At 46.1% G+C, this 24,149-nt stretch overlaps 1 protein-coding gene across 2 annotated transcripts in view; it reads right to left on the bottom strand.

Annotated features, from left to right (window-relative positions):
• Positions 1-24,149, bottom strand: part of pde5ab (phosphodiesterase 5A, cGMP-specific, b) — a 192,232-nt gene that overhangs the window by 7,529 nt on the left and 160,554 nt on the right. For both annotated transcript variants that reach the window (XM_070871121.1, XM_070871128.1), the window contains 3 exons: positions 20,096-20,196; positions 18,169-18,246; positions 2,270-2,333 (listed from right to left, as the gene is read on the bottom strand). In XM_070871121.1, the coding sequence (XP_070727222.1) occupies positions 2,270-2,333; positions 18,169-18,246; positions 20,096-20,196 (243 nt within the window). The remainder of the gene's footprint in view (positions 1-2,269; positions 2,334-18,168; positions 18,247-20,095; positions 20,197-24,149) is intronic.

A 24,149-nucleotide genomic window follows, 5' to 3' on the forward strand; every position in this document is an offset into this window, starting at 1 on the left:
AGGACATAGACAGATTAAGTGAGTGGGCAAAAATTTGACAAATGGAGTATAATGTTGGAAAGTGTGAGGTCATGCACTTTGGCAGAAAAAAAAATCAAAGAGCAAGTTATTATTTAAATGGAGAAAGATTGCTGCAGTATAGCAGGACCTGGGGGCACTTGTGCATGAAACACAAAAGGTTAGTATGCAGGTACAGCAAGTGATTAGGAAGGCCAATGGAATCTTGGCCTTTATTGCAAAGGGGATGGAGTATAAAAGCAGGGAAGTCTTGCTACAGTTGTACAGGATATTGGTGAGGCCACACCTGGAATACTGCGTGCAGTTTTGGTTTCCATATTTAAGAAAGGATATACTTTCTTTGGAGGCAGTTCAGAGAAGGTTCACATAGGTTGATTCTGGAGATGAGGGGGTTGACTTATGAGAAAAGGTTGAGTAGGTTGGGCTTTTACTCATTGGAATTCAGAAGAATGAGAGGTGATCTTATCGAAACGTATAAGATTATGAGGGGGCTTGACAAGGTGGATGCAAAGAGGATGTTTCCACTGATAGGGTAGACTAGAACTAGAAGGCATAATCTTAGAATAAGGGGTCGCCCATTTAAAACTGAGGTGAGGAGAAATTTCTTCTCTCAGAGGGTTGTCGATTTGTGGAATTCGCTGCCTCAGAGAGCTATGGAAGCTGGGACATTGAATAAATTTAAGACAGAAATAGACAGTTTCTTAAAGGATAAGGGGTTATGGGGAGCAGACAGGGAAGTGGACATAAGTCCATGATCGGATCAGCCATGATCGTATTGAATGGCGGAGCAGGCTCGAGGGGACGTATGGCCTGCTCATGCTCCTATTTCTTATATTCTTATGTCCTTATGTGGATTTGCAAAGGGAAGGTCGTGTCTGACCAACTTGATTGAATTTTTTGAGGAGGTAACAAGGAGGGTCGATGAGAGTAATGCGTTTGATGTAGTCTACATTGCGTTTAGCAAGGCTTTTGGTGAGTTCCCACATGACAGTCTGGTCAAGAAAGTAAAAGTCCATGGGATCTAGGGCAAAGTGGCAAGTTGGATCCAAAATTAGCTCAGAGGCAGGAAGCAAAGTGTAATGGTTGATGGGTGTTTTTGTGACTGGAAGGCTGTTTCCAGTGGGGTTCTGCGGGGCTCAGAACCTTGCTTTTTGTGGTATAAATCAATGAGTTAGACTTGAATGTAGGGGGTATGATTAAGAAGATTGCAGATGATACTAAAAGTGACTGTGTGGTTGATAATGAAGAAGAAACCCGTAGACTGCAGGAAGATATCAAAGAACTGGTCAGGTGGGCAGAACAGTGGCAAATGGAATTCAATCCGGAGAAGTGTAAGGTAATGCATTTGGGGAGGGCCAACAAGGCAAGGGAATACACATTAAATGGTAGGACACTGAGAAGTGTAGAGGAATGAAGGGATCTTGAAGTGCACATCCACAGATCCCTGAAGGTAGCAGGCCAGGTAGATAAGGTGTTTAAGAAGGCATACGGAATACTTGCCTTTATTAGCCGAAGCATTGAATACAAGTGCAGGAGGTTATGCTTGAACTATATAAAATACTGGTTAGGCCACAGCTAGAGTACGGCGTGCAGTTCTGGTCATCACATTACAGAAAGGATGTGATTGCACTCGAGAGGGTACAGAGGAAATTTATGAGGATGTTGCCAGGACTGGAGAATTTTAGCTCTCAGGAAAAATTGGATAGGCTGGGTTTGCTTTCTTTGGAACAGAGGAGGCTGAGTATTGAGGTGTATAAAATTATGAGGGGCCTCGATAGAGTGGATAGGAAGGACCGATTTCCCTTAGCAGAGGGATCAACAACCAGGAGGCGTAGATTTAAAGTCATTGGTAGGAGCTTAAGAGGGGATTTGAGGGGAAATTTCTTCACCCAGAGGGTGGTGGGGGTCTGGAACTCACTGCCTGAAAGGGCGGTAGAGACAGAAACCATCAACACATTTAAAAAATACTTGAATGTGCACTTGAAGTGCTGTCACCTACAGGGCTACGGACCAAGAGCTGGAAAGTGGGATTAAGCCAGATAGCATTTGTCGGCCAGTACAGACACAATGGGCCGAAATGGCCTCCTTCCGTGCTGTAAATTTCTATGATTCTATGATTAGCCTCATCATTATTTGGACAGCAAAACCTGGCCCATTATATCTATTTACCATATATTTCCAAAGGCAGGATTAATATTACATTGCCTTCATACATTTTTATAGGACTATTCACAAATACTATCTGAATTACCTTTTGTTGAACAGGCCACGGTTTGGTTATTGCAGACACATCACATGCTGTCATCAACATCGCCCTGTCAACATCAGTAAAACTTAATTGAATATTTCATCATGTTCATCAACATCTTCTATAGATATTTTGTAGTTATTTAAACAACTTCAGGTGAGAATTCCTCTGGTTGCTACATCCAGCAACACTATAAATATGTGTGTAAACATTTCTACTGTTTGCTATTTCTATTGAACTTGTAATTCCATTCTAAACTGACACATTTACAAAAAATGAAATCCATGCAAAATTTTACTTCGGAATCAGAAAATTTATGTTAGTCGTTCAATGAGAACTCTATGTGGAAGTGAGTCCTATGATTAGTAAATACTTGCCCCAGCTACTTAACTTACTGGTTTAAAAAACAAGTTTTGCACTGTTGTTAGGCCTAGAACTCGGCCTCGTTAGCACCTCCCGTTATTGCCTCCAGGGCGTTACGATCAGGCGCGGCATTAACATCGACTCCCGCCATATTTGGTAGCAGTTTTGCAGCGGCGGTATGGCGATACACCCCGATCTCCTTTGCCCGGAGATCGTGATGTCATTGCCATGGGGATCGCCCCAGTAGCGCCCCGGACCCGAACTTGTGTTTCGCTCCCTGCAGCATCGCCTGGCCAAAACACCGGCAGGTGCAGGAGGCATCCATTGGGAGGCCGGCCGCTTGACAGGCGATACTTAAAGGTGAGATGGCCGAGGTAAATTAAAAAAAAAAGACCTTCTCTCTTGCAGGTTTTTTCCGCAGGTTCCTGCCCACGATCAATCAGCCCGACACGTTGCTTGAGCGCTGGATTGATCGGGCGGGAACGCGGCTGCCATTGTGGAGAAGGTAAGTTTTTCTTTTTCTTTGCAGAGCCTGCATCGATGGCCCTTCCATTTAAGGGAGGGAAGGATCCTTTCAACACGGCAGCACTGCATGGCCCAGTGTGCAGGACTGCTCCACTCACCACCCCGCCTGCTGCCGATTGCACTCCAGGAAGGAAGTGGAGCGCTTGATTTAGCGCTCCGCTTCCTTCCTCGAGCACAACCGCTGAAGTTTTTAAAGTTTGAAAACATTAGCTCCTGGTGTCCCAAACACTCCCAAGAGCGGGTGCCGGGCTGCATGTTGGCGGTCCAGTCGCACGAGCGGCCGCCATTGTCGGGCTGACTGAAAAGATGCTGGCCGCGGCGCTACTACTTCCCCTTTAAGGGCGGCCGGGGTACTCTCGCCCCGCGAAGCTGTCGGTACCATCACCCCATGCTGACCTCGCGACCCGCGGGGCGATAAGGGATTGGCGTGCTGGTGCGCTAATTGGGGGGCGCGGCACAAAGCACTTTCCGCGATCCGAGCCCCGGAGGCAATTCCGGAGAGTATACTATGGCCACCGCACCCGGGCAAAAAGCCTTTAGCGCCCCATTAGCGCCTCCCGGAGGTGCTAACAGGTCTTTCTGAGAGGGGCAATTTCAGCCCCTTGGTTTCCTTACCTAAGGAAGGATATACTTGCCATAGAGGGAGTGCAACAAAGGTTCACCAGACTGATTCCTGGGATGGGGGGATTGTCCTAAGAGGAGAGATTGAGTAGACTAGGCTTTTTATTCTCTAGAGTTTAGGAGAGATAATCTCATTGAAACATACAAAATTCTTACAGAGCTTGAAAGGGTAGATGCAGAGAGGATGTTTCCCCTGGCTGGGGAGTCTAGAACCAGGGGTCACTGTCTCAGAATAAGGGGTTGGCCATTTAGGGCTGAGTTGAGGAGAAATTTCTTCGCTCAGAGGGTAGTGAATCTTTCGTTTCGGACGGGGGGGGAAATTTCTATCCCTTTGTATTCCCCTCACAGCTTAATGTCCCACCAAGCTTTGTATCATTAGCAAACTTAGATACATTACACTCAGCCCCTTCATCTAGGTCATTAATATAGATTGTAAATAGCTGAGGCCCCAACACTGATCCTTGCGGCACCTCACTAGTTACAGCCTGCCAACCTGAAAAATACCCGTTTATTCCTACTCTCTGTTTTCTGTCTGTTAACCAATCCTCTATCCATGCTAATGCATTACCTCCAATCCCATGAGCCCTTAATTTGTGTAATAACCTTTTATGTGGCACCTTATTGAATGTCTTTTGGAAATCCAAATATAATACATCCACTGGTTCCCTTTAGCTACCCTGCTGGTTACATCCTCAAAACTCTGTAATAAATTTGTCAAACACGATTTTCCTTTCATGAAAAACTGCCCAATCATGTTCTGATTTTCTAAGTGCCCTGATACCACTTCCTTAACAATGGATTCCAGCATTTTCCCAATGACTGATGTCAGGCTAACTGTCCTATTTTCTCTCTCCCTCCTTTCTTGAATAGTGGTGTTACATTTGCTACCTGTTCTAGACCGTTCTAGAATCTAGGGAATTTTGAAAGATCAAAACCATTGCATCCACTATCTCTGCAGCGACCTCTTTGAGAACCCTAGGATGTAGGCCATCAGGTCCAAGGAATTTGTCGGCTTTTACCACAACAACAACAACATGTTTACAGCGCCTTTAGTGTAGTGAAACGTAGAGTATTATACGATAAAAATTTGACACCGAGACGCATAAGTAGAAATTAGCGCAGGTGACCAAAAGCATGGTCAAAGAGATATGTTTTAAGGAGTGGATTGAAGGCGGAAAGAGAGGTAGAGAGGCAGATAGGTTTAGGCATGGTGTTCCAGAACTTGGGGCCGAGGCAACAGAAGGCACGGCTAAAATTGGTTGAGCGATTACAATCAGGGAATGCTCAGATGGGCAGAATTAGATGAGCACAGACATTTCGGTGGGTTGTGGGGCTGGAGGAGATTACAGAGATAGGGAGGGGCGAGGCCATGGAGGGATTTGAAAATAAGGATGAGAATTTTGAAATTGAGGCATTGCTTAACCAGAAGCCAATGTAGGTCAGCGAGCACAGGGGTGATGGATTAGTGGGACTTGCGAGTTAGGACATGGGCGGCTGAGTTTTGGATCACTTTTAGTTTACGTACGGTAGACTGTGGGAGGCCAGCCAGGAGTGCATTGGAGTAATCAAGTCTAGAGGTACACAAAGGCATGGATGAGGACTTCAGCAGTGGATGAGTTGAGGCAAGGGTGGAGACGGGCGATGTTATGGAAGTGGAAATAGGCAGTCTTAGTTATGCTGCAGATATGTGGTCGAAAGCTCATTTCAGGGTTAAATATGACACCAAGGTTGCGAACAGACTGGTTTAGCCTCAGAGAGGAGTTGGGGAGAGGGATGGAGTCAGCATCTAGGGAACGGAGTTTGTGGTGGGGACCGAAAACAATGGCTTCAATTGGAGAACATTTCTGCTCATCCAGAATTGGATGTCGAACAAGCAGTCAATTTAGAAACCGTGGAGGGATCGAGAGAAGTGGTAGTGAGGTAGGGCTGGGTGTCATCAGCGTACATGTGGAAACTGACGCTGTGTTCCCAGATGATGTCGCTAAGGGGCAACATGTAGATGAGAAATAGGAGGAGGCCAAGGATAGATCCTTATGGGTCACCAGAGGAAACAATGTGGGAGCGGGAAGAAAAGCTGTTGCAGGTGATTCTCTGGCTACGATTAGATAGGTAAGATTGGAACCAGGCAAGTGCAGTCCCACCCAGCTGGACGACAGTGGAGAGGCAGTGGAGAAGGATAGAGTGATCAACCGTGTCAAAGGCTGCAGACAAGTCAAGAAGGACGAGAAGGATAGTTTTAGTCCCATTAGTTTATCTAGAACGTTTTCTCTACTTATATTAATTACATTAACAGATCCTCACCCTCATTAGACCCTTGGTTCCCCATCATTTTAGGTATGTTTTTTGCGTCTTCTACTGTGAAGGTAGATGCAAAATATTTGTTTAATGTTTCTGCCATTTCCTTATTCCCCATAATAATGTCTCCTACCTCAGTGTCTAAGGGACCAATGTTTACTTTTGCTGCTCTCTTTCTTTTTACATACTTGTGGAAACTCTTACAATCTGGTTTTGTATTTCTTGCTAGTTTTCTCTCATAGTCTATTTTTTGCCTTTGTATCAATTGTTTGGTCATCCTTTGCTGGTTTCTGAAATGCTCCCAATCCTTAGGCTTACTAGTATTCTTCGCAACATTATAAGCTTCTTCTTTCAATCTAATGCTATCCTTAACTTCTTTAGTTAGCCACGGATGGATCACTTTTCCTGTGTAGCTTTGTTTCTCATAGAATGTATTTTTGTTGAGAATTATGAAATATTTATTTAAATGCTAGCCACTGCTTATCTACTGCCATACCTTTTAACCTAGTTTTACAATCTACCTTAGCCATCTCACCCTTTATACCTACGTAATTGGCTTTATTTATGTTTAAGGGGCAGAAATTGCCCTTTTCCGTAAGGCCTGTTACCATCGCAAATCGGCGGCCACACAGCGGAGTGGAGTGGCCGCCGATATTTGGTGGAATGGCCAATGCTAGCTCAATTGCCCTCCCGAGTTTTCCAGGCGGTGCCCCTATCCCCCCCTTACTGCTCCTCTGCTGCCGATCGGTGTTAAGCACGCCATCAGCCTCGGAAATCTTAGTCTCGCTGCGCGGTGCCAAAACAACCTTTTCTCCGGTGGTCCAGCGAGGCTGAGGCCTTTTGCAGCGGCCATGTGGCTTCCCTTAAAGGCCATCCCTCTTGGGTGCCAGACCGCTGGCCTGGCCGAAACCCACAGAAGATGAAAAAGCATGGAGGCTCACCCCTTTTAGTGAGGGGGAGAGCTGTGGTGACGCGGTGCCATGATGACGCCAGGGCAGCATTCAATATGCACCGACCCCAACTTCCGCCTCTCAGTTGCTGTCACTGCCATGTTTTTGCCCCTCAGGTGTAGTCACTGCCCCCCATCGTGACCGACTTCCGGATGAAAACAAAAAAGAAACAAAGTGCGCAATTTTCCGAAAGAGTCGACCTGAACCGAAACTGCGGTTAAAAAAAACATCGAAACGGGGTGGGAGCGTCCCTTCAGGTGGGGGGCAATTTGTACCCCTAAAACTCTAGTTTTGGACTTAGGCAAGTCACTCTCAAACGTAATGTGAAATTCTACTGTATTATGATCACTCTGCCCCAGAGGATATTTTACTATAAGATTGCTAATTAACCCTATCTCTTTACACAATACAAGATCTAAAATAGCCTGTTCTCTGGTTGGTTACATGACGTACTGTTCTAGGAAACTGTTCCGAATGCATTCCATGAACTCATTCTCCAGGCTACTTTTACCAATTTGATTTGTCCAGTATATATGAAGATTAAACTCTCCCATGATTATTGCATTACCTTTGTTACAAGCTCCTTCTATATCCTGATTAATATTCTGTACAACAGTGTAGATGGATGGAGATTGATACATTTTTGGATATTAAGGGATGAAAGGGATATAGGGATAGGGCAGGAAAGTGGAGTTTGAGGTGGAAGATCAGCCATGATCTTATTGAATGATGGAGCAGGCTCAAGGAGCCGAATGGCCTATTTCTGCTCCTATTTCTTATGTTTTTATGTAACAATTGTGACTGCACATAAAAGTAATTACTTGGCGGTGAAATAATATGGAGCATCCTGAGGATGTGACAAGGTGCTTTATGAATGAAAATTCCTTCTTGACTTGAAAAAGCAGGAATCAGAGGTATTGTTCATTGGAACTAAAATGAAAGAGTAGGTTAAACATAAACAAATAGGAGACACACAAATGGAATGTGTGGGTATGGAAAACTAAAAGTGATGTCAAGCTCAAAACTCACAAGCCCAAAAATAAGTGAGTCACATAAGCCCATCTCACCAGGTTCATGCCAGCCCAATAAATCCAGCATCTTTTGGCTTCCAAATTGTCAATCTTTGCGATTTTCATTCACTGCAACTCTGCCCCGTCCCCCCAAAAATATATTTTCTTTATATTTTAACTATAATTTTACACTCAGTGAAGCACTAATAGGGCTCAGAATAGAGACTGAGCCAGGGAAATGATTGGCTCTGAGAACAAAAATACATAATTCAGCCCATCATAGCCTGCACCACGAATTGTTAGTTCTTTGGGCTAGAAATTCCGTAGTGCCCTGATTTGCGTGATAACTTTTGAGAGAGATCACCAGGCCAAAAATAATATTTGCTCCCAGATTTTTCCACTTTAGCACTACAAAAGGAAAATGGAGCGCTAAATCAAATGCTATCACTTCCCTTAGAGTGCTAAAGTGAGTGAGAGTGGCGGTCGTGGCAGAACGCTGAACAATGTTCTGTGCAGCACTGCCATCTTTGGCAACTCCTTCCCTCGCTTAAATGTTGGTTTGATTCAATCTTGATGCTATCTCTGTGGGTCTACGGCACCTGCGCTATGTGCATAGCAGCCCCAAGCACTCTAAGAAACTGCAGGGCTGAGGAATCATGGCATCAAAATAAATCAGGAGGCACCAGACTAGGGAGAGAAATACATTTTGCCGTACCTGACCACTGCCTTTAAATATTGCTCCCCAAGCAGACAGGTGAGGTGACAACACCTCCCGCAGCTGCCGTTGTTGACCCCCGGTGATGCTGCAGGGGGCGGGAGCAAATATCACATCCGGGGAGCTAACGGGGCGTTATGTACCGGATGACGTCATGATCTACGCAGGAGAGCAAGGTGCTAAGTGTTAGCGCCAGTGTAAAACTGCCAGGGAAGTTCATGGGCATTGGTAAATTTGTCGCACCCGGTCGGTAACTCCTTAGCGCCTCATTACCGCACCCCGCAGGCGCTAACGGGAGGAGCAAACCAGGCCAATTTCTCCCCCTTTATCTTTGCAATTCTAATTCCAGCCCTTTCTACATATCCCGTTATATCCCAAGTAAGTATCTATTCTAAAGGGGATGAATGAACAGAGAGACCTTGGGGTATATGTGCACAAATCGTTGAAGGTGGTAGGGCAGGTTGAGAAAGCAGTTAAAAAAGCATACGGGATCCTGGGCTTCATTAATAGAGGAAAGGGGGTGGAATTGCCCTTTTGTATAGCCCGATTAGCGCCGCCCGGGGGAAGGGGTTGATAGCGCTTCCGGGGAAATTGCCCCGGAGGTTTGGGGGTCGTTGTGCTGGTAGCACCGCACCCCACGATTTGCAACCTGGGCTGGCGCACGCACACCGATGATGTTATCGTCGTGCGTGACGACCCCTCACCGCCATGTGCTGACCGACCCCTTCGCGTCCCTTGGGGGAAATTGTCCTGCAGGCAGCGAGGATGGCGCCAGCCAATGTCACCACCAGCTTCGCAGGTTGTGAAGTTGGCGGACATTCGCCGTCGGAGCATCTCTTAATGGGTAGGCCGTTTGTGCCATGGGCCGCCATATTTTTCTGTCGGCTGACTCTTCTGTCCTCGCCTCGACCGGGCCGCCATCCTGTTGGCCCAGTCGTGGGTGTCCCTGGTGATCCAGTGGCAGCCACCAGAGGGACTGCAGAGCGTACAGCGGCCCTCCCTTTAATTGAAGGGGAGGGGCGTTCTGACGCGTCACTGTTACATGGAGCATCCTCATAGTGCTGATGCTGCCAATGGGGTGCTGGCCTCAATGCCGCCCGACCGCCCGGGACCCATGGGGTGCAGCGCGGAGCGCCTCGGATAGTGCTTCGCCTCCGTTGAGAGGCGTAAAAGCCAAATTCCGTGCTGGGAACAGAACTTCTGGGCCGGGCAATAAAGTTTCCGCCTCCAAATGGGGCGCGGGGCAATTTCGAGTACAAAAGCAAGTAAGTTATGATGAATCTTTATAAAACACTGGTTCGGCCTCAACTGGAGTATTGTGTCCCATTCTGGGCACCGCACTTTAGAAAGGATGTGACGGCCTTAGAGAGGGTGCAGAAAAGATTTATGAGAATGGTTCCAGGGATGAGGGACTTCATTTACATGGAAAGGCTAGGGAAGCTGGGGTTGTTTAATTCGAGCAGTGAAGGTTGATAGGAGATTGGATAGAGGTGTTCAAATTCATGATGGATCTAGACAGAGTCGACAGAAAGAAACTGTTCCCATTGGCAGAAGGGTCAAGAACCAAAGGACACAGATATAAGGTGATTGGCAAAATAACCAAAGGCGACATGAGGAAAAACTGTTTTTTATGCAGCGAGTGGTTAGGAGGTAGACTCAATCGTGACTTTGAAAAGAGAATTGGATAAAAACTTAAAGGAAAAAAAATTGCAGGGCTACGGGGAAAGGGCAGGGGAATAGGACTAGCTGAAGTGCTCTTGCAGAGAGCCGGCACGGGCTGGATGGATGGAATGGCTTCCTTCTGTGCTGTAACAGTTCTATGATTCTATGGGGCTGAAATTGCCCATCGCTGGAAATGGGGCACACGCACCCCGTTTCTAGTGTTTTTACTGCTGCAGAATGAGGTGGCCGCTTGAACGAAATTCTGTTCTTTACCTCTTTTTCGGCGGATCAGAAGTCGCATATAATGGGGGTGGATATGTGGCGGTAAGCACACTAGAGGGGCGGAAGTTGCGAGGGGGGTGTACTGTCTGCCACTGTCATGGCGTCATCATAGCGCCGTGTCACCATGGCTCTCCCCTTCACTTAAAGGGGAGAGCCTGTGCGATTTTTAAAGTTCGGTCCACTGGGCCATCAGGCCGGGCCAGCGGCCTGGCACCCAAGAGGGGGCCAAACCTAGGGGCATAATTGTCGGTCTGACCTGGCAGTCAGCTGAAAAAAAACATGGTGGCAGCGGCAGTGTGTCCTCCCCTTTAAGGGGAACTGCACCGCCATTGCAGAATGTCACAGCCTTACTGCACTGCCTGAAAAAAGCAGCTTTTGGCATCGCCCGGTGAGCGGAAGATTTTCTCGGCGGAATTTCGCCATCGGGGGGGAGCATCGACGGTGCACACTCTGATGACGCACTTAAGACAGATCAGCAGCAGCGGAGCTGTGGTGGGGGGGGGGGGGGTGGGAGGTGGGGGGAGCGGGTCTCCGCCAGGATACCGCAGGAGCGTAAAGTTGATAATGGCGGCCATTAAACGAAAAGTTGGCAGCCATTGCACTCTGCAGCATGGCCACCAATTTTCGGTGGTAACAGGCCTTAAAGAAAGGGGCAATTTCATGCCTCTCTGATTATATTTTTCTTTTCTTCACCTCAATTGCATCTGCAGCTATGGATTCACTTTTAAATTCCATGGGGGAGAAATTTGGTCGCGCCTCTGCTGTGGCGTTAATCCAGGTGGACCAATACTTTTAGCGCCTTGAAAATGTTTGCATCTCCCGCCCAGAAATTTGTCAGAATCAGTCGAAGAGTTGATAGGGGTGATAATCCGCCATTGAACACCAGAGCTGGGAGGGCCACAACGAAAGTTTGGTTGGTACATTTCCAGACCCGTTGCGCATGTGCGGAACTCTGAATCAGACCCCGGGAAAAGCCGACGCTTAAAGGCATGGCAAATCAAAGTATGCATATGCGCAGTTCAACATTCTCACTCACCTGAGACCGGGAGGATGGATGCGCAAGCAAGCAGACATCGAATGCACCGTTTCTCGGCCGCGGCCCTTGAGGGGCTGCTGGAAGCTGTGGAATGGCGCCAAAAAGCCCTGCTGCCTGGAGGGGACGAAGACCGTCCCCCAGAGCTGAAGGCTGTGGACTAAGTTGCACAGGATGTTTCTGCCCACGACATGGTGCAGATGACCGGGACTCAACGGTACATTATCCTTGCAATGGCTTCATGTGAGCCTCACTGCTTCACACTGCCCACACCTTCTCTATGTGTGCCAGGTCATGGTCCTTGTTGCTGTACACACCCTCAAAGCTCTCTATAGCTGCCCCAAACATGACCCGCCCATCCAAACGTCTCTCAGCCTGAGGACACCAACAAGACCTTTTAACACCCCATATGTGGTCACAGGCCTTCAGCCTCATACCTCCTTGTGCCCAAACCCCAACTTTTACTCATCCACTGTGAGCTGCCACGCAGGCTGAGATGTAAACATTCACACCTCGCGACATCAGTAGCGAGTCACTTACTACAGATAGTTGTTGCACACCAGTAGCTATAGACCCAAAGACAACATCTCGTTTTGCTCATTGGAGGCCAAGCTCGCCCACAACAGGCGAGAGCAGGAGCAGGTTGGAGGAGGTGAGCCATACCTCCAGGACCTCACCGCCATTGAGGAACGAGTGTCTTCCCTCATGGGCCCAGCAGTCGGAGCGGTGGTGGCGGGAAAGGCAGAGCCCCTGGAGGAGACTGATGGTTTGTCAATGAGATGTCCGTTTTCTGTGACAGCCCTGACCCTTGATCCGACATGCCTTACAACATGTATCTGCAAAATAACAATGCCCCCTCCTTCTTCCCTTCCTGCACCCTCCCCAACTGCTACCAACACGTGTTGCTTTGTGCTTACAGATGATGAACCAAATGAGCCGCAGCCTGCCTGTCAGCCAGCATCCTCACATGAGGGAAAGAATGAGGAGGATGTCGTGCCGTCTGTGGCGGCCGACCAGGACCCGACACGTACCCACGAGTGGGGACACCAGCTTGGTGGAGGACACCATCAACTTCTGGTTCACAGATGCTGACCCTCCTGGTCCCAATGGCCTGCAGCAACACGCAGCATGAGGAGAAGCGAGGGGGTCAGCTCTCTGGCGGGTACGTCGGCCCAGGAGTCCTGCTCAGAGTCAGGCAGATGAGGACCTGGATTGGGAGGCTCTGTTCAGGGAGTAATCAGAGATGCACCATGAGATTATAGGTGCAATGGGGAGTGTGCCACAAAGCGCGAATGCACTTGGTGTGAATGTTGCGGAGACCAACTCCACCATGCCTCACAGCAGTCCACCGAGACCATTCTTGCCCGTCGAAACTGGGAAGTGGCCTCAACGAGCGACAGTGGGGTCCCAGATGTGATAGTGCATGCCATTGTTGACATGGCAGCAGCCATGACATCACAGGCCAAAGCCTTGCAAGATCTTTCTGATGTTATGCAGACACTGGTTTCTGGCGTGCAATCTCAGACAGCAACGGTTGAAACGCAGACTGCGGCGTTACAGTCTCAGAGTGCTGCCGCTGTCCTCTCTGTCTTCCCCACAGTCGGACGGGGAACAGACGGTGTCGCAGCAGTTCAGCAATCTGTGGGGGCACATATTGCTCCTGATCCTCTGGCACCGCCCAAAGGAGTGGCAGTGTGCCACAGGATATGGAAGGTGCTGTCCTTCCTCACTATGACAACAATCTGGCTCCCGCCTCTGCCAGTCCACCTTTGCAGCCAACATGACCTGCACCCGTGCCAGCCCACACTGCTGTCGCCCATCCTGAGGTGGTGCAGTCAGCAGTCGGGCCTTCCAGACCCACAGCTGATCCAGGGCTTCCTCCTAGTCCATCTGTCCTGTGCTCCACAGACACACAGCAGACATCAAGCGGCTTTGCTGCAGCCACTGAGAAACCATTGAGGAGGAGCAGTAGGTGAGGGAGGGGTTGAGGCAGAGGGATGGGAAATGCCAATGGAAAACCCACTGATGAAAGGTATCCCCATGGGTCTCATGTACATAATGGTGGATATGTTCTTCATATGTTGTATAATTGGAAGGGACGGGTGCGCTATTTAGTATTATTTGAGGGTAAGGGGTTTTAATGAAAAAGTCCAAGGTGATTTTTTTTTCTTTAAATGGGCGGGTGCTCCATGTTGATTTATTTGAGGGTGTGGGGTTTTCAGGGATGTTACAGCTGTGTGTTAAATAAAGTGTTACTTTGACATTCTCCTTCAGCCTCTGGTATATGACTGTGGACTTGTTACAGAGCTGTGGCATTAATGTGGCATAATGCATGGTCATTATTAGTGCATTGCTCAGCTCACTCCATTTTAGCGAAGCGCTCCCTTATTAGCCCCCTCCAAATAGCCCTGCCGCCGCCAACATTGGTACACTGCCTCCTCCGTGGCTGCTCCTGGTCCTCCTCGTCTTGCTGGACATTCGGGGCATCGGTATGCTCCTGTTCCTGTTCCCCCTCCTCCTCATCCTCCTGAGGTGGGCCTGCAATCCCTACTGGCAAGACCTGGGCCCTCATGATGGCCAAGTTGTGCAGCATGCAGCACACAACAATGAATAGCAAGACCTGTTGAGGGGAGTAATGAAGGCTGCCTCCAGAGCGGTCCAGATATCGAAATCGCTGCTTCAGCACCCCAATAGTCTGCTCTATGATGTTGCGAGTGGCAGCATGGCTCTCATTGTAGGGTTCCTCTGACTCTGTGGTGGGGTTGCGGAGGGGTCCATTAGCCAGGTGGACCTTGTCCCCAAGCAGCCAGCCTCGGCCTTGCCGTGGTGGCTGAAACAGTCGAGGCACAGTGCTCTCCTGGAGGATAAACGCATCATGTGCGCTTCCAGGATAGCGAGCATTGTCTGCGAGGATGCGCTGCGTGTGTTTGCACATCAGCTGCACATTTAGGGAATGGTATCCCTTTCTGTTTCTGAATACCTCTGCATTCTGGAATGGTGCTCGCAAGGCCACGTGCGTGCAGTCTGTTGCTCCTTGCACCCTAGGGAAGCCTGCTATCCTGGCAAACCCACATGTGCACTGATCCTGTTTCTCCATGGTCATAAGGAAGGGAATGAAGTCTATTTGACTGGTGCAAAGAGCCTGTGTGACATCGCAGATGCAGCGAATTGTGAGATGCTTCATATGTTCCCTGATGCAGCCTAGAAGGAGCCGGAGGCATAGAAGGTGAGTGCCACAGTGACTTTCATTGCGATGGGCAGCACAGTCCTGGTGCTGATCTGAGGCTGCAGGTCTTCCTGCAGGAGATGGCATACCTTTGTAATGACCTCCTTTCAGAGTGCAGTCTTCTGACACACTGATCCTCAGAGAGGTCCAGGTATGAGCGTTGCCGCTGGCAAAGCTGTGGGAGGTAAGGCCTCCTACCCCGACACCTAGGGGCCGCGACCTCTGAGAGAAGCGCTTCCTCATCCCCTTAAGTAGCCACCAGTTAACGACTCTGCAAGCCTGTACCGACTGCTTTTCCAGATGTTGTTATTGACGGGTGCTCAATGAGGTGCACGCACAGAATTTACTGACCGGGGCAAAAGCGTGCGTGTTGCATCATGATTACATCATGATTGGAGTGATCATCAGCAGCCAGGCACTAATGGTTTATGCTCCTGGTGAATTTTCCATCGGGGCGCTAAAAACTGCGCTCCCGGTCGGTAAGCTCTAACACTCGCATTAACGCCCCTCTGGCTGCTAACTGAGGTTATAGACAACTGGCAATCCAGTTCCTTCATTCTAATTTGAAGATTATACCCCCATGTTCTGGATTCCCTTACTAATTTCCCTTTCCACGCGACCAATATAGTGGTTATGGTCTTGGAACCAGCAACCCAACTTCAAGAGTCAATCCCACCATGGCAAATAATGAAATTGAATTTAATAAATTTGCTAACTTTTGGACTAGCATCAGAATATGATCATTAAAAACTGCCAGTCTTGTAAAAACCCAATTGGTTCACTAATGTCCTTCAGAGAAGGGAACCTTCTACCCTTACCTGGTCTGGCATACTTTTGATTTTAGTCCCACACTACATGGTTAACTCTTAATGCCCTCTGGCAACCAAGGAAGGACAATAAATACTTCCAATGTCATCCATATCCCGAGAATAAATAATTTAAAAAGATTCCTTCACTATTTTAAACACTTCAGACCACCACTTACCTCCTCATCTCTCAGGAACATAATCCAAGCTAAATCCCCTGCATCCCAATTATCGTGCTGGTGAGTTGTTGTCGGACTTCCTGCATAGCTAATATATTTTTCCTAAGGAAGGGGCACCCAAAACTGAACACAATAGGGGTGGTCCCTGATCTGGTACTTCAGTGAGAATTGGCACTTGAAGGAAGCACATCTTAGGATATTGTAGGTGAGTAGCCCGTGATCTTTCAAGATGCAGTACCTATGAGCACCACTCCCAAGGTTCCCTTCTCTGAAGGACATTAGTGAACCAATTGGGTTTTTACAAGACTGGCAGTTTTTAATGATCATATTCTGATGCTAGTCCAAAAGTTAGCTCTTAATAATTGTTCGTCCTGAATTTGCGGTTGGGACCTCCGATCTGCAAATAAAATGCCCGCATACCCGGTGGTCCGGGAGGTACAGAGACTTACGGTCCTGGGCCTTTCCGGGTACCCGCGGATAGAGGCCCACGTATCTTGGGACACAGGCGGTTTGCAAGCGCCCCTGGGATCATGTGGGCCAGCCCAACCAATAAAACGGAATCCCCATAAGTATGAATGGGAATACCCCCCAAAATACATCTAGACATCGAAGAAATAAAGAAAAACATTACGGGGCCGAAATTGCCCCGCGTCCCGTTTGGAGGCGGTAACCTTCCGGAGCTGGGATATTTATCGCCCAACCCGGATGTTCCCTCACCGGTGCGGAATACGGCCCTTCCGCCCCTCAATGTGGCGGAGTGCTATCGGAGGTGTTCCGCGTCCGTGGAGAGGCGCTCCCGGGGCGGTTGTGTAGCGATGAGTCCAGCGGCACGCTCCAGAGCCCAGCACCCACTGGCAACGTCAGTGCTACGCAGATGCTCTGCATAGCGCTGATGTGGCAGAACGCCTCTCCCCTTCAATTAAAGTACTTTTGCCGGCTGCCACTGGGCCACCAGGGACGGCCATGACCGGGCCAACAGCCCGGCACCCAAAACAGATTGCTGGGCTGCAAGATGGCGGCCCGGCCGAGGCGAGGACTGCCATCGTTGGGCCGACAGAAGAGTCAGCCGACAGCCAACAGCCTCCCCTTTAAGGGGTGCACTGGAGGCGGATGTCCACCAGCTTCGCGATGTAGGAAGCTGGCGGTAACATCGGCCGGCACCATCCTCGCTGCCCGTGGGGCAATTCCCCCCGCAGACGCAAAGGAGTTACCGTGGGGCAGTAAGCGCCATGCGTGTGCCAGACCGGAGTGCAAATCGCGGGGTGTGGCGCTAACACAATGCTCCCCCAAACCTCCGGGGCAATTTCCCCGGAGGTCCTATCGACTCCTTCCCCCAGGCGAGAACCTCGTTGCGCCCCATCAGCACACCCCAGAGGCGGTATCGGGGCTATAAAAAAGGGCAATTTTGCCCCTTACATATTTAAAATTAATTAAAATAGCATTTAATTAAATATTTAATACAAAAATTTAATTTAAAAAAAAATTACATGTTTTAACGTGGTTAAAAATATCTTATTGCACAGGGTCTTTATTTTTATGTTTTATTAAAGTCTTGCAGTGGTAAAAGAGGGCCTTAGGCTTGCTTTTCCCAGGCATAAGATTTCACAGGCATTCTTTGGGAAGAAGTTGGTCAAATAACCGAACTCTCTGCCTGAGAATGTCCTTTTCCCAGGAATGCACTAGATCTGTCAAGAAGACCCATTGTAGTTTGACTCCTAAATCCACGTTTATCCCCTTTTCCCTCTCCCAGTGCTTTTCCATTTAGACTGTATTCTCATGTGCCAAAGCACACTACCTCACACTTTAAGTTAAACCACATCTGTCATTGTTCCACTAACCTCTTCATCTATACCTTTTAGCATTTTCTTCTTTCTCATTTTCTCTCTGTCCTTTTTTTTGATTGCATTTTACTGTTTTTCTACCTAATTACCTTTTATAATCTTTTCTCCCCCCTTAAAAACTCAATTTGAAATCTTTAACCTATCTGTTTTCTACATTTTCCTGGGCCTGCTGTCCATTTTAGAAAATGGGAACAAACGTAGATAAATTGGGTCAAACTGACTCAAAATTAGCTTCAAAGGTCTGAGGATATTATAGCATTTTCGTCTCCTATTTTCTCTCCTTTTTCTTCCCATACCTATTGACATCTTTCCATCTTTTCGGCACAATTGAATAATTTTATATAGGTTAAACATTTTCATATGATGATGATGCCTGCTTTGGATGTTTACTTACATTAAAAGCTCTTTGTGACTTTGAACTTCCCAGTCAAATTGATTGGTTTTCACCAGATCAAAAAATTCTTCTCTTCTCCTAAAAAAAAGTTAATATCAGCTGCATGATATTCTACATCATAAGTTTTATACAGATTCTCTTCTTTCCCTCCATGATACCATCCTTAGATATCAGGATAAATTTTCATTTTCATTGTCTAGGCACTAATCTGGTGGAGCAGATTCCTTCCTTGGAATAAAAATCGGACGGGTTCGATAACGGGCAGATGATCCACAATGCCAGAGTACCACCAAGATTGTGAAGACAAAAATCTACTCTGAGAAGTCAGCTTCCATAAGAATGCTGATGATACCCAAGTCTACCTCTCCACCCACCACCATCAGTTCTTTGATCGTCACTATGTTGTCAAACTGTTTGACATCAAGTTATGAATGAGCCAGAATTTTCTTCAACTTTAGTTCGGCAAGTATAAGCCATCCTATTCGGCTCCTTGCCAAGGAGCTCCTCCTATATAAAGTCCAGCATCAAAAACTCCATCTCTCACATCTTGTCTTGCCCTAAGTCCCACTCCCCTACTGTCCCACCCTTGCCAGCCTCCATTAGTTCTCTGTTCTTAATGAAAAATTAAAAATCATCCTCATCTACAAATCCCTTTATGATCTCACCCCTCCCTATCTCTATGAGCTCCTTCAGTCCTACTTGAGTATATGTGCCTTCTGCTCTTCCAACTCTAGCTGCTTTTGCACCCCCTCCCGCTCCACTCCTCTTTTGGTGTCACGGCTCAGGTGCTATTTTTCAAACTTTGGCAATTTCTTCAAATCTCTCTGTCCTGCTCCTTTTGCATCTTTCAAAATTCTCCTTAAGACCTACCTCTTTAACCATGCTTTTGGCCACCTTCCCAAACTTTTCTCCAGCTGTTCAGCATTGGCATCTATTTTTTCATCTCTGTAAAGAGCCTTGTGACCTTTGCGGCATTAAAGGCCCATTTCACAACCTGAGTACATAATTTATGCTGACAATTTCAGTGCAGTACTGATAGAGTGTTGGATTGTCTGTGGTATTGAGATGTTAAACCGAAGGTGCCATCTACCTATTCAGCTGGACATAAAAGATCCTGTAGCATTATTCAAAGAGAGCAGAGAATTTCATTTATCTCATTTACTCTTTGTAGGACATTGCTTTGCGCAAATTGGCTGGCTTATTTAATCACTGCACTTCAAAAGTACTTAGTTGGATGTGAAGTGCTTTGGTATGTCATGAAGATGTGATAAGGCACTGTATAAATGCAAGTTATTTCTTTATGTTATTGTAGAAAACTGTATAGCTTAATAAGTAGAGGTATTATTAGATATGTTCATTGAATTGTAAAAATTTATGGCACAGAGGAGGCCATTCTGCCCATCATGTCTGTGCTGGCCGAAAAAGAACTATCCAGTCTAGTCCCATTTTCCACCTCTTGGTCCATAGCCCTGTAGGTTACGGTACTTCAAGTGCATATTCAAGTACTTTTTAAATCTGCCTCTACCACTCTTTCTAGCAGTGAGTTCCAGACCCCCACCACCCTCTGGGTGAAAAACATTCTCCTTAACTCCCCTCTAATCCTTTTAACAATTACTTTAAATCTATGCTCCCTGATTATTGACCTTTCTGCTAAGAGAAATAGGTCCTTTCTGTCCACTCTGTCTAGGACCTTCATAATTTTATACACCTCAATTAAGTCTCCCCTCAGCTTCCTCTGTTCCCCAGCCTATCCAACCTTTCCTCATAGCTAAAATTGTCAGTGTAAGATACAAACTACTCCAATTCTTCTTTTGTGTTATGTGTAACATGTGTAGAAATTTTGCAATTTGAAGATTCAGCACTTCAAATAGTTTTAAAATGTGAAGATTGAACTTCTGAACTGCCAATGTCTGTTCCCAATACTTACTTCATGTAGATTGCTAGGTCTGTGGCTAGAATGGCCTGCTCAATCATTTTCAGGGTCGTTTTATACTCATCCAGGGAAAGGCCACTCAGAATTTGGTTTCCCTGGAGGAAAAAAAAGAATTGTTTGATGTTCAGTAAGCTGCCTAAAACTGTATATCATGGTAAATTTAATTCTCCATGTAAAATCATGCAATATGAATGATTCCCTAGATATCGCCTTAATGGATTCAACAAATTTATACGTTTTTGATCAACAATGATAATCCATACTTTTTATGCTTACTTTAGTTAGGAGCTACAATTCAAGATAATAGCTCTGGCATAATAATTAATAATAACTGATGGTATTGAAACTTGGACACTGATTAATGCCCAACTACAACAGCTATCAGCCTTCATCAAACTGTGACAACAACATTTATTCACCAAATGGAAACAGCACATCATAAATCGTACCATTTAACAATAGATTAATGCTAACCCATTATTTGTTATGCTGAACAACTAACTATTATTATATTTTAGATATGTTTGACAAACACTGGTTAATGAAATCTTTTTGTCAACCACCACAGGGCCCTAAAAAAGCAAACCAGACACTAGGGTTTATTTCTAGAGGGATAGAATTGAAAAGTAGTGAAGTTATGCTAAACTGGTATTGATCTTTGGTTAGACCACTTGGAGTACTGCATACAATTTTGGTTGCAATATACCAAGGATCATACCAGAAATGCAAGGGTATATTTATCAGAAAAGGATGAACAGGCTGGGTCTCTTTTCTCTTTAAAAGCAAAGGCTGAAGGGTGACCTAATAGAAGTCTTTAAAATTATGAAAGATTTTGATAGAGTAGATAGAGAAAGTGCTTCCACTTGTGGGGAAGATTATAACTAGAAGCCATCAATATAACATAGTCGTCAAGAAATCCAATAGGGAATTCAGAAGAAGCGTCTTTACTCAGCAAATGGTGAGAATGTGGAACTCGCGACATGAGGGAGAAGGGAATAGAGGGTTATGCTGATAGAGTTAGATGAGGAAAGACGGGAGGAGACTCGAGTGGAACATAAACTCCGGCATGGACTGGTTGAGCCAAATGTCCTGTTTCTGTGCTGTATAAACTATGTAATCCTATGTAATGGAAGTGTATAGAAGGATGCTCAAAATTAAAACTGGGCTGATCAACATCTCTAGATTGTCAGATACACCAAGATGTAATATGTATGTTGTCAGGTCAACATCACACAAAATGGAAGCGATTGGCATAATTTTGTTTCAAAATTTCTATGACTGTGTCAGGTATAAAGGATGGATCATTCAAATTTAAGAATCAATGTTAGTTTTAACTCTTCAAGTTTATCTCCTAGAATCAGTAAGACTCACAATGTTGAGGCATGACTTAAAAACATTTAGAACAATGTTTTTGAAATAATTACATTGACTGACTGATTTGGTTGTGTTTTTGCCATACAAGTTGTACTCAATTTTTTTCCTCTGCACAATATTTTTTTTAAATCCTGACATTGAAAAGGACCCCGTACGTGAGCAAACATTATTTGGAAAGGTCCCCTTGCCCAATTTCAAGAAGTATTCTAACACAATTTCTATACTTTCCACTATTTTTTTTTGTTTTAAGTGTAAAGAATAAAAACATTTTGTTGTGTGAAGTTTATACTGGGCAAGGAAAATGGCAGTTAAAACATTTTAGCCAAATTTATAGCCAGTGTCAAACTCAAACTTGCTTAAAATAATGCAGAAGACCAAACTAGTAGCAATACGGTGGAGGAGGATTTCCTGGAGTGTATTAGGGATGGTTTTCTAGACCAATACGTCGAGGAACCAACTAGAGAGCTGGCCATCCTAGACTGGGTGATTTGTAATGAGAAAGGACTAATTAACAATCTTGTTGTGCGAGGCACCTTGGGAAAGAGTGACCATAATATGGTAGAATTCTTTATTAAGATGGAGAGTAACACAGTTAATTCAGAGACTAGGGTCCTGAACTAAGGGAAAGGTAACTACGATGGTATGAGACGTGAACTGGCTAGAATAGGCTGGCGAATGATACTTAAAGGATTGACGGTGGATAGGCAATGGCAAACATTTAAAGATCACATGGATGAACTTCAACAATTGTACATCCCGGTCTGGAGTAAAAATAAAATGAGGAAGGTGGCTCAACCGTGGCTAACAAATGAAATTAAGGATAGTGTTGAATCCAAGGAAGAGGCATATACATTTGCCAGAAAATGCAGCAAACCTGAGGACTGGGAGAAATTTAGAATTCAGCAGAGGAGGACAAAGAGTTGAATTAGGAGGGGGAAAATAGAGTATGAGAGGAAGCTTGCTGAGAACATAAAAACTGACTGCAAAAGCTTCTATAGATATATGAAGAGAAAAAGATTAGTGAAGACAAACGTAGATCCCTCACAGTCAGAATCAGGTGAATTTATAATGGGGAACAAAGAAATGGCAAACCAATTGAACAAATACTTTGGTTCTGTCTTCACGAAGGAAGACACAAATAACCCTCCGGAAATACTAGAGGACAGATGGTCTAGTGAGAAGGTGGAACTGAAGGAAATCCTTATTAGTCAGGAAATTGTATTAGGGAAATTGATGGGATTGAAGGCCGATAAATCCCCAGGGCCTGATAGTCTGCATTCCAGAGTACTTAAGGAAGTGACCCTAGAATTAGTGGATGCATTGGTGATCATTTTCAGCAGTCTATCGACTCTGGATCAGTTCCTATGGACTGGAGGGTAGCGACTGTGACACTACTTTTTAAGAAAGAAGGGAGAGAGAAAACAGGGAATTATAGACCGGTTAGCCAAATGTACTGACTTGGATAGAGTATTGGTTGGCAGACAGGAAGCAGAGAGTCGGGATAAACGGGTCCTTTTCAGAATGGCAGGCAGTGACTAGTGGGGTGCTGCAGGGCTCAGTGTTGGGACCCCAGCTATTTACAATATACATTAATGATTTGGATGAGGGAATTGAGTGTAATATCTCCAAGTTTGCAGATGACACTAAGCTGGGTGGCAGTGTGAGCTGTGAGGAGGACGCTAAAAGGCTGCAGGGTGACTTGGACAGGTTAGGTGAGTGGGCAAATGCGTGGCAGATGCAGTATAATGTGGATAAATGTGAGACTATCCACTTTGGTGGCAAAAACACAAAGGCAGAATATTATCTGAATGGTGGCAGATTAGGAAAAGGGGAGGTGCAACGAGACCTGGGTGTCATGTTATATCAGTCATTGAAAGTTGGCATGCAGGTACAACAGGCGGTGAAGAAGGCAAATGGTATATTGGCCTTCATAGCGAGGGGATTTGAGCATAGGAGCAGGGAGGTCTTACTGCAGTTGTACAGGATCTTAGTGAGGCCTTACCTGGAATATTGTGTTCAGTTTTGGTCTCCTAATCTGAGGAAGGACGTTCTTACTATTGAGAGAGTGCTGTGAAGGTTCACCAGACTGATTCCCGGGATGGCAGGACTGACATATGAGGAGAGACTGGATCGACTGGGCCTGAATTCACTGGAGTTTAGAAGGATGAGAGGGAATCTCCTAAAAACATATTAAATTCTGACGGGACTGGACAGATTAGATGCAGGAAGAATGTTCCCGATGTTGGAGAAGTCCAGAACCAGGGGACATAGTCTAAGGATAAGGGGTAAGCCATTTAGGACTGAGATGAGGAGAAACTTCTTCACTCAGAGAGTTGTTAACCTGTGGAATTCCCTACCGCAGAGAGTTGTTGATGCCAGTTCATTGGATATATTCAAGAGGGAGTTAGATATGGACCTTACGGCTAAAGGGATCAAGGGGTATGGCGAGAAAGCAGGAAAGAGGTACTGAGGTGAATGATCAGCCATGATCTTATTGAATGGTGGTGCAGGCTCGAAGGGCCGAATGGCCTACTCCTGCACCTATTTTATATGTTTCTATATCGGTTGTGGGGTAAATGTTGGAATCAATTATTAAAGATGAAATAGCAGCGCATTTGTAAAGCAGTGACAGGATCGGTCCAAGTCAGCATGGATTTATGAAAGGGAAATCATC

Source organism: Pristiophorus japonicus, chromosome 2 (assembly GCF_044704955.1).
Source record: "Pristiophorus japonicus isolate sPriJap1 chromosome 2, sPriJap1.hap1, whole genome shotgun sequence".
In the NCBI taxonomy this organism is placed as follows: domain Eukaryota; kingdom Metazoa; phylum Chordata; class Chondrichthyes; family Pristiophoridae; genus Pristiophorus; species Pristiophorus japonicus.